Here is a 9,940-nt window from a genome sequence, read left to right on the forward strand (position 1 = left end):
GCGGGCTGCATCTGGCCCCCGGGCCTTGTGTTTGACATGTCTGGTATAGGGTTTCCTGCCTGAGCAGGGGGTTGGACTAGATGACCTCCAAGGTCCCTTCCAACTTTATTATTATTATTATTATTATTATTATTATTATTATTATTATTATTATTATTATTATTATTATTATTATTATATTTACCCTGTACATGGAACAGATTTACCCTGAAAGGTGATCCTCACCCCATTCCAATTCTATCTAATCTCAAGGTATGCAAAAGGTATGTATGGCTGTAGCATAATTGTTAAAAAAATGTTGCTTTGTCAAGTCAAACTAGAAACCACTGTCTTCCCTCACCGTCAGAAGTTCACTCCACAAGATTCTGCACTGAGGAAAAAGATACCAATATAAACCTGTATATCCACAATCCTTTTTGCATCCAGCTTACATACCTGTGTATTTCCTCCCTTTAGGACCTGAAAAAGCAGCCAAGGACAATGGGATGTGATTAGATAGCCTTTATTTGGAAAACAGTAACAAACTATTCAAATTATCTAAAATATATATATACATATAAAGGCAAACAATATGTTGCTAACAGTACATTTTCTTATATGTACTGTAAACAACAGGTCTCCATTCTCCAATAGGCAAAGAAGTCTTAAGTCTGAATTTATGGTTTTGCTTACTTGCAGTATAAATTCAGTCTGGAGGGAAGGCCTGTGCATATTCCCTTGATTGTTTGTTTATGGCTTATCTCTGTTCTGGATCAGCAGGTGAACACTTGTCAGAACCCGTCTTAAATTATCTCACACAGAGCACTGGCATGCATAAGAAAATGATGTAAACTTGCTTTTAAAAGGCATCTTTGGCTTGCATTAAAACAACTTCAACACACACAATGTCCTGATTGCTGCATGGAGCACCACAAACAGAGTAGTCATCCTTAACTATCCCAGAGGCACTGAGTTTTATAAATATGAGCATGATAGTGTGGAATAATCACGTCCAAGGGCCGGTGGTGAACTGTGTAAATCCTCATTCTCTTATCCCCAGTCACGAAATTCTGGTTTGTTTGTTTTTTCTTTTAAGAAATAAGCATTGTTTGTTACCAGGCCTGTTGTCTTTAAAGAAGCTGCCGTGAATGAAATGAAAAACAGAGTGGGGAAAACGGGGCCTGAGAAGGGGAACGAAAAGAACGAGACAAAAGTAGAGAAAGAGCTTTTCTAAAAGTCACGACCAGCTGAAAAGCTATAGTAGGTCAGGTGCAATCATTTTCTTAGGGAGGACTGCCATCCTCCTAAATGGTAGTGGGTGGGAAAGATACCATCCAGGAACATCGACAGACTGAAAAAGAAGTAATGTAAGGGATAGAGGAGGAGGGAAATGCAGCTGCTTCTTGGAGGAAATGTGGTCAGCCTCCTGCCTGAAATTTTATTCTTCATCCAGGTATCGGGGAGACCGTCTCTGCCGGCGTTGCAGTTCCTCCACTTGGCGCTCCAAGCTGTGCACTTTAGCCTCCAGCCTCGCACCAGAGCGATAGGATCCACTCAGCCAACCCAGCAAGACATAGAGAGTCAGCAAGGCCAATAGAAGTACAACCTGTACCGGACGGTCAGGCACGGTAAACACAATAAATGCAAAGCAGCCTCCAAAGAGAAGAAACTTGAGGCCCCACATGATGCGGCTCAAGATAGTGAGCACCAGGCTGAACAGCAGCGAGAGCACCCAATAGCTAATCAGGGCAGCCAGGCTCCAGAGCAGCAGTGCCTGAACCTGGTCAGGGCTCAGCTTCAGAAACTGTGTTAATCCATCTCCTGAAACAAAAAAAGAAAATAGCAATATGTTCAGTCCAATGTAGCACCACGACAGCCTTTCCCCACATGGTACCCCAGGTGAATTAAGTCAAATTTTCAGCCAGGATGGTCTACATCTGCGGTAGTTTAGGACAGTGGTTCTCAACCTTTTTAATGCCGCGACCCCCAACCGGTCGTAAGTCGAGGACTAAACCGGTCGTAAGTCGAGGACTAAGCCGGTCGTAAGTCGAGGACTAAGCCGGTCATAAGTCGAGGACTACCCAACCGGTCGTAAGGCGAGGACTTTCCCTGCCCGGGAGCGCCGCGCATGCGTGGTTCCGCCCCCTGCGCCGGCCGAGGCGTAGCTGGCAAGCGGCAGAGACGGAGCAGGCCGACCACCAGCTGGCCCAGCCCAAGGGAGGTAAGGCACCCGCCGGAAAAGGGGAAAAAATGGCGGACAGCCTTGCTTGGCAACTGTGAAATGGTCGATCGACCCCAAATGGGGTTGCGACCCATAGGTTGAGAACCGCTGGTTTAGGAGGAAGTGTTATTGCATGCAGGCAAGAAACATGCTTACTAGCTACTTACAAAGAACAGCTACACTCAAGTGTTAAGTATTACAGTTCAAACAAATTCCTCCTTTCTTACCTCATGGTGTAGCTTAATTCCAGTATGCACAGAGCAGCAGGGGGGCATTTTATGGGCATAAATCTTTGTTTGCCTATCAAGCTCTGGGCTGCTTCTTTGACTCATTGTGAACAAGGAAGGTGGGGCGTCCGTTGGCTCCCCTCTCAGCACTGATGCAAACACTCAAGGAAATTTCAATCCATGGAATGATTAACCTCATATCTGAACAAGTCTTAAGATTTATATGAGTTCATTTTTGAAATTTATAAGGATTAGGGTACTACCCCATATCTGGCTGACATACAGTAAAAATAATCATACAATATACTTTTAAACTCTGGTAGACAAGCAACCACTGAAAGGCAATCAAACCCACAAGACCAGCTTCTTACTCTAACCAAAAGCCCGGAAAAAGAGTCATGTTTTCAGAACTCTTTGGAACAAAGGCAGGGTGGGAGCCAGATAACTCTGGGGTGGGTGGGGGGAACAGTGTAGCAACAGACAATGCACACTTCCTAGATCTTATCAGATGACACTGCTTTGTAGATGGGATCTTCAGCATGGCAACTCTGTCCAATTATACAGGCTGGGCAGAGGTCACCAAAGACAGATGGTCTTTAGATAACAAGACCCTATGCCATGGAGGGCTTACAGCACCTTGAATTATGCCCTGAAGTCTACTGACAATCAGTACAATTCAAGGAGCAAAGGTATTACACAAACTTATAAGTTATGCCCATAACTGATGTGCCACCACATTCTGAACCAGCTGCAATTTTCAAATAATTTCTAAGAGCAGCCTCATGTAGAGTACATTGTGGTAATTTATATGTGAGGTAATCAAATTGTGAGTGACTGTCTGAAAGGTCTCCTGGTCCTTGGCACACAGGATGGAATTGTTGAAAGGCCTTCTTAGCCTTGGCTTCTACTTGCTCAACCCACACAACTTGCATATCAGTCCCAAAAGAAAAAGTGTAATCCCATTTAGATTAAAGATAAAACATCCCTTGCCCTGGGGGGTTCCAAAAGGCTACAGTAATTCAATCTTTTCAGGGTTGAGTTTAAGCCTATAGAAGCAGTATGGGTTTCACAGCACATATTTGCATGGGAGATAAGATTAAGCTAGTGTTAAGATTAGAGCTCCAATCATCAAGGACTATAGTTAAAAATTAGTGGCACAGTAAGTACTACCACATCATACCAATTCATGGTTGGAATCTCCTGCATTTAGAAATCAAGACTTTCCTTGGTTTTGCTATTTCCACCTTTAATCTCTTCACGGATGTTGTTATATCTTCTAACAGCTGTTAAGTTTGTTCTGAGATACAGTAATATCTTTATTGGCTTTGACTTGTCAATTTTACTGTTTTGACACTGGTTTCCTCTGTTTTTGGTCTTAGGCAGCTTCTCTACACATTTACCCCTAGCCATTTACTTGATTTCATTCTTTAGTTCCCTATCAGTGAAGTCCAGGACATCAAAGAGATTCCTGGAATTTTTGAAAGGGATGAGCTTTCAGGAACATATCATAGAAACCAGTTGGCTTTGTTCTTCCATTTTAGCTTACTTGAAATTTAAACATGAGCAGTTCAAATCTGTTTCAGTCAGCCGCTGGCCATGTCTTTACTATTATAACTGAACTCTTTCATCTTTTTGTCTCATAAATATAATCAATTTGTTTCCTTTGTGCTGTTCCTCTTTAGCATGTTGAATGGCATGGGACCTGAGGAGCCCATCTTCCAGTGCTATATTATCAATCACTTTATATTGTCTAGCCATGTGATTTTCTTGTTAAAAAAATACAGGAGTGATTTACTATTGCCTTCTCCTGCATACTGCAATATGAAATGATGCCTTTGTTATTGTCATAAAATTTCCATCTGTTTTCATCAACATTCCTATATAGGTGGCTGCTTATTTATTTATTTATTTATTTATTGGCTGCCCAATTCCCAGCTGTAAATTCAGGGCAATATCTAGATAGCGCAACAGTCTTGTGAAAGTACAACCTATCTAAGACCAAGGCTAATTGATCTTGTCAGGACTGAGAGTGAATCTGTTCCTCCCCAGCCAGTTCCAGCCTTCAGACACTCATTCAGGATTTTGATATTATGTCTTGGGCAGCTGGCATGACCACCATGTCTTGGGTGACCCTCCTGGAAGAAAATATTCCTGCTACATTGTCATCCCTCCCAGAAACATCCTGCCACTGCCCCAAAGGGGCTATATAGCAGGACTTGCTATGACAATTACAGCTAACCATAAAAATGCTAATCCTGGCCCTTATAGTAATACTTACAATGTAACCTTAAACATCCCAAACCTTAAGTTTACCATACTTCCAGTGCAAATAAATACTGTAAACTGAATCTCTAAAAAAATCTCAACTGTAATCTAAATCTAAGGCATAAAACAGTGCTCTCAGACATTATCCTGGCACTAATTTTAACCGAAAGCTTTAATGAACTCAAACTCTAATTTGACTAAAGTCCAATACTATAAACCTACTCCCATAACAAAATCTCAACCGTTACAAGAGAATAGCAAGCCAATGTTTGTTCTTAACTTCAGATTCTAACTTGTTATGGAGGAACCAATCACAGAACTTAATTCTGATATAATGCTGAATAAATCATGAAGATTGCTGGGTGTACTTTGTTATTTCTGAGGTGAGAAAGAGCTAAGATGCATCAAATTATTAGCAATCATGCTCATTTATAATAAACCAAAACTGGCTTTTCTGAGATATACAAATGTCAACAAAGTTACCTTTAATTTCATCGATCTGGGCAGGGGTATAGTATTGTTTTTGCAATAGACATATTCATATTTAAATATATTTTTAGATACATTATCAGTTCAGGAAAGACACAAGACTACATCCTGGAAACTGACTCTGCTAAACCCAGTGGACCTTTCCTACTGGAAAATGCCCCCCCCAAGGACTCAGGACAAAGTGTATTTATGATGACGGCAAAAAGATGCCAATGTAACATTCTCAGCCATATAACTGGTCAGCAACATATTTTCCAAAAGAAAAGCATTGAGGATGTCAGTAAGGAAGCCTCTAGGGAGGGAAGAAAAAGGCTTTTCTTCCAGATTGGCAGAAAGGTATAAAAAAATGGCAACCAGAGAGAGGCATGGGATTTACCAGTGGTATGGCTAGGCCACCCCAAAAGCTCCCAAGATAGCTTAAGATTTGGGAATACTCAGTGCTTTTTTTCTAAAAAAAAAAAAAAGGTGCCGGAACTCACACACGTCATACAACCCGTCTTGCCTACCCTACAAGGTTCCATCCAAAAAAGGTGCCGGAACTCCGTTCTGGGCATTCTATGACAAAAAAAAAAACCCCTGGGAATACTTAGTAGCAAACTTAAATGGCTCAACTTGGGTTTCTCTCAAAAAACTACCCAGGATTGAACTGTTGAAGAAAGGGCTATCAGGAAGATGAATAGTATCTATTTGTTCACCTTGTCACCAAGAGAACCACATGGGTATCTTCTGATCGCTAGGAGTTCGGTTTTACCTCTTTGGAGAAACTCATAACTTTCTGAATGAATACTAACAACAATACACATGCTACGGTACATTACTAGTCTAAGATTAATAGGAACCAAACCAGATTGGCTTTGGCTGCAAAAAAAGCATGCTGATTCCCACTCAGTAATGATTCAGTTTTAGGCACACATTTAATATCGCAATCCTTCCTTTGCTTACTTGGAAGACAATACCACAAAATTGAAAGGGGGACTAAAGTAAGAATAAGACTGTGTCCCCTGATACTGTTAGATTGCAGCATGCTTAACTTCTTCTGTTAACTTGCATCTTTCCTCCCCCCCCCCAATATGCCAATAACCTGGTCACTTACCAGCCAATCCAAAGGATGTAAGAAACTGTCCTACAATTCGAGCCACAACAGATAAGGCTGAAGAGATTCCAGAGGAAATTATCCAAAGCAGGTTAGACATATTCTGTAAGTAGGAGACCAAATAAGAGAACACGGAATTTTCTACAGCACTTATTATCAAACATTCTGAGCAACTCTAAAAAATACATGTCAATCTACTACCATAAAGGGGATCGCCTGGGCCACATAGCAAATAGTAGGGCTGCAGCTCCCTCCAGTGCTGAAATGAGTCGGGATTAAATCGAGCAGCGATAATAAGGTGCAGATTTATCAGATGACTAAAATTGTAAAATGGAAAGCATAAAAGCACATGTGCTCTGAATGGCAAAATGGCAGAATCATGCACAAAACTAAGAGCCTGCTTGGCTGATATAGTAGCAGATTTGAAGATACCAGCCACTAAAAGTATCAGAGCCATTGGAGAATGAAGTAGAAGTAGGCTGAAATCCAACGGAAACCTTTCCAGGATGAGACTTCTGTCCTGCCCAGCATACTTTAAAAAAGTATAAACGGCTTTTACAAACTTATTGGCGTGGCAATGCTTTCACCACCAGTTTCATTCTCCCACCATCTATGCAGTGAAAGTGTCTGTGAAAGACGAAGGATCACAAGTACAAGCTTTTATACTCAAAGGATTTTGCAGAACTGAGACCTTATTCCCACAGAACTCCATCTTCATTGGTTTCTCCCCTGTAAACTCTATTTCATTCTCAACCAAGTGGGGTCAGAGAAGCCAGGGGTTTTTGTGATACTATTCTAAGGCTATGGGGAAATCCTTTCATGTAATTTATACAAAGTACGGTCAACCAGCTATGACATTACTTCTGAACTTCAGAATAGCTTACACTGAATTGGGAGCATATGTTGGCATAATCAGGAGTCTGATGTTTGAAAACTTAGCAGAAAATCTGTTTTTTAAAAAACAGAAGTATAAGATTTGGACTTGACATTCAGAAAATGGTTTGTATTACAATCTGAAACTTATAGGAGTTTGTAACTGTCATTCCTGTGAGGAAGCAAATCAATTTATATTTTCTTTCCATCCATTAGATACTCATTATAATATATTATACTGAATAAGCTGTTTAGAATCCCTTTGAATATAGAAGAAACCAGTTCTAAAATCTTCCCAAGAAAACTGTAGGGACTTCTGCAGGCAGTTTCCAGAGCTCAGGACTGACTTAAAAGCGTGTGTGCACGCATACCCACCCACCCACCCACAAGATAAAAAGGGTTTTAGGAGTAAGATGGAGAGAGAATAATTTTTCTTCCACATTTAGGGTACACTGTACTCTCAAAATATATCCTAAAGAGCTGATGAACGCTTGTGGAGGAAATATGAGGGAAAAGACTCAAGTAAAATATTTGATGGTGGAGGAGAGGGAAAGAAGAATTGCAGCAGGAGAAAAATGTGATTGTACAACTTATAATTCATTTATAAACCATAACGTATATTAAAATTGATTATGGTTATATTAACTCTTTGCAAGTATAATATTTACTGAGTTGAATATCATTTGCAAATTATTACATAGCATCACTTGGGGGGGGGGGAGAACATAAAGAATGTTCATAGACTATAATCAGCTAACCAAAACTGCAGTACAAGACATTTCCTAGGTCCTTTTGTGTGTTTGTGTAAAGAAAAGCTGAGCTATTTTGAGCCAAAATCCTATTAAAAACAACAACAACAACAGGGGATACAAATCAATCCTGAATAGTGCTCAGGTAATAATATATTGAAATATTTCTTCCTATGAAAAACTCAAAAGACTCAAAAATCAATATGAAGGCTATGGATGTATTACATACTAACTATTGGTAAACAAAGTTTTTGTTTAAACAGCATGATTGAGTGTTCTATCTCTGGATAATTTCCTAGAAAACTATGTAACTATATATTTCCCCAAATTGTATCACTCATTTCATAAGTATGTGACTTATTTTCCACATATATATATAAAAATAAGGACAGCGCTGCTGTCATACCTCATTCAGCATCTGAAAGTTCTCTTTACCAATCAAATTCTCCAGTGCCTTCCTTATAGTACGAGTCATTTCAAATAAAAAGTCAGGTTCCACACGCTTCTTTTCCCAAGATGATCTTTGGTGGTATTGGTCACTGGCAAAACAGGTGTTCATGAAAGACAGCAACACAATGATGCCCAAGAATGAGGCGAGCATCATCTTGCGGCAACTCCATAAGTTAAGTTTCCCTCCAATCATCTTTCCGGTGTTTGTCTTCACACCTTGTCTTTCTGCAAGTATGGTTAAAAAAAACAGATTAAGATAAAGCATATTTCTCTCCATGTTTGTACCCAGACAGGGTTGTAAGAGGAAAGGCTTTTGAAAATCAGGTCCTACACAGCTTGAGAATTAAAAGTTAATGCTGACACCTTCAACTGGGCGCAGTAAGCAATCACTCAGCTTAGATGTCATAGCACTAGACAGCAACCAAGCTGCAACTGTTTACACTAATTGGAACTTCCAGATACTTTTAAACATTAATTCCCCAGAGTGCTTGTTCAGCCAACATGGTGTAACTACAGCGTGGAAAATGTAGGTTATTAGTTGATGCTTAGAGAAGACAAAATTGTGTAACTGGTGGTAAATGCAAATGCTGATTGTATTGTCATTTTCTATTGCTTCACAATTACGGCATCTTCCCAGCAACCCCCCCAAATTCTTATTAAAACAACTGAGAATTCAAAGGATGTGAAATTGTTGGCATTTACAATAAAGCCTATGGCTCAGCCTGTGCTCGGAAGCACTCCACACTGTTCCCTTACACAAATTGCTGCTTTGCTTCAAGCCTCAGTAGTCAGAATTTCCAGATTCACCCAGAAAACGAATCATATCTCCCAAGTCTAAAGTCTGCTTCGGAAAAGCTTCCAGCTCTACAAATAGAGTTTATCTACTCTAGGCAAACTACCGGACATAGATTTTAAAAAACTACTCCAAATAAAGAGGCAATTACAAGCCAAATTAATCTTCTATACACTCTTAGTGTCTCTATCATTATAGCCTGTTTCCAGAAACGTAAGAACAAATGCATAACCAATCTCAGGACCCGTGTATATAATCCACGCCGTTTCCACCGCCACCTTTATTTTCCAGCAAGTTGAACAAGATCCGATTCTCTTTTTTTAAAATTCATTTCTCGGCTCAATCACAACCTACAGGAAAGCCCCAAAATTTTCCGCAACAGCCTTCGTGAGCAGCGCGTGGTAGAAGGTGATCTCCACTCTCTCGTCAGCTCGTCTGAAAGCGAGAAGCTGCTTCTCTCCCCCCCCCCCCGCCTACCCCCGCAAACTTCAGGTGAGCTGCATTAAAGGAAGATCCCGTGCGGGAGAGAATGGCGAGGCGAACCGCAGCTTGGGGACCGGAAAGTTGGGTGGATAGTTACCTTGTCCCGAGCTTGAAGAAAAGGAGTGGGATGGCAGTTCCAGCGGTACGGACAATTTTTTTTTCTCTCCCTCGGGGGAAATTCAAAAAACAGCCCCGGCCTCCAAGTCCAGCTACTTTCTGGGAAATGAAGTCCAAGCAGCGTCGGAAGACGGTTTAAAACTTTAAATCCTAGTCAGGAGCATGCTCAGAATTGTACTCCTGTAATTATTTATTTTGGAA

General features: G+C 40.6%; 1 protein-coding gene across 1 annotated transcript; it reads right to left on the reverse strand.

The window, feature by feature from the left end:
• Positions 1–489: 489 nt before the first annotated feature.
• Positions 490–9,766, reverse strand: TMEM109 (transmembrane protein 109). The gene is made up of 4 exons (XM_015821781.1): positions 9,720–9,766; positions 8,303–8,571; positions 6,275–6,377; positions 490–1,800 (listed from the first exon to the last, which is right to left on the reverse strand). The coding sequence occupies exons 2-4, from the start codon at positions 8,537–8,539 to the stop codon at positions 1,418–1,420; spliced, it is 723 nt and encodes a 240-aa protein (XP_015677267.1). The 5' UTR covers positions 8,540–8,571; positions 9,720–9,766; the 3' UTR covers positions 490–1,417.
• Positions 9,767–9,940: the final 174 nt, after the last annotated feature.

The sequence above is a fragment of the Protobothrops mucrosquamatus genome, unplaced genomic scaffold, assembly GCF_001527695.2.
Source record: "Protobothrops mucrosquamatus isolate PMUCROS unplaced genomic scaffold, P.Mucros_1.0 scaffold1399, whole genome shotgun sequence".
Lineage (NCBI taxonomy): Eukaryota > Metazoa > Chordata > Lepidosauria > Squamata > Viperidae > Protobothrops > Protobothrops mucrosquamatus.

Bases quoted from the DNA above. Each gene is read 5' to 3' on its own strand.
- TMEM109 (XM_015821781.1), bottom strand. From the start codon at position 8,539: ATGATTGGAGGGAAACTTAACTTATGGAGTTGCCGCAAGATGATGCTC. The intron at 6,378-8,302 runs GTATGACAGCAG...TCCTACTTACAG, and splicing joins ACTTTCAGATGCTGAATGAG to AATATGTCTAACCTGCTTTG. The intron at 1,801-6,274 runs GTAAGTGACCAG...TTTTTGTTTCAG, and splicing joins TACATCCTTTGGATTGGCTG to GAGATGGATTAACACAGTTT.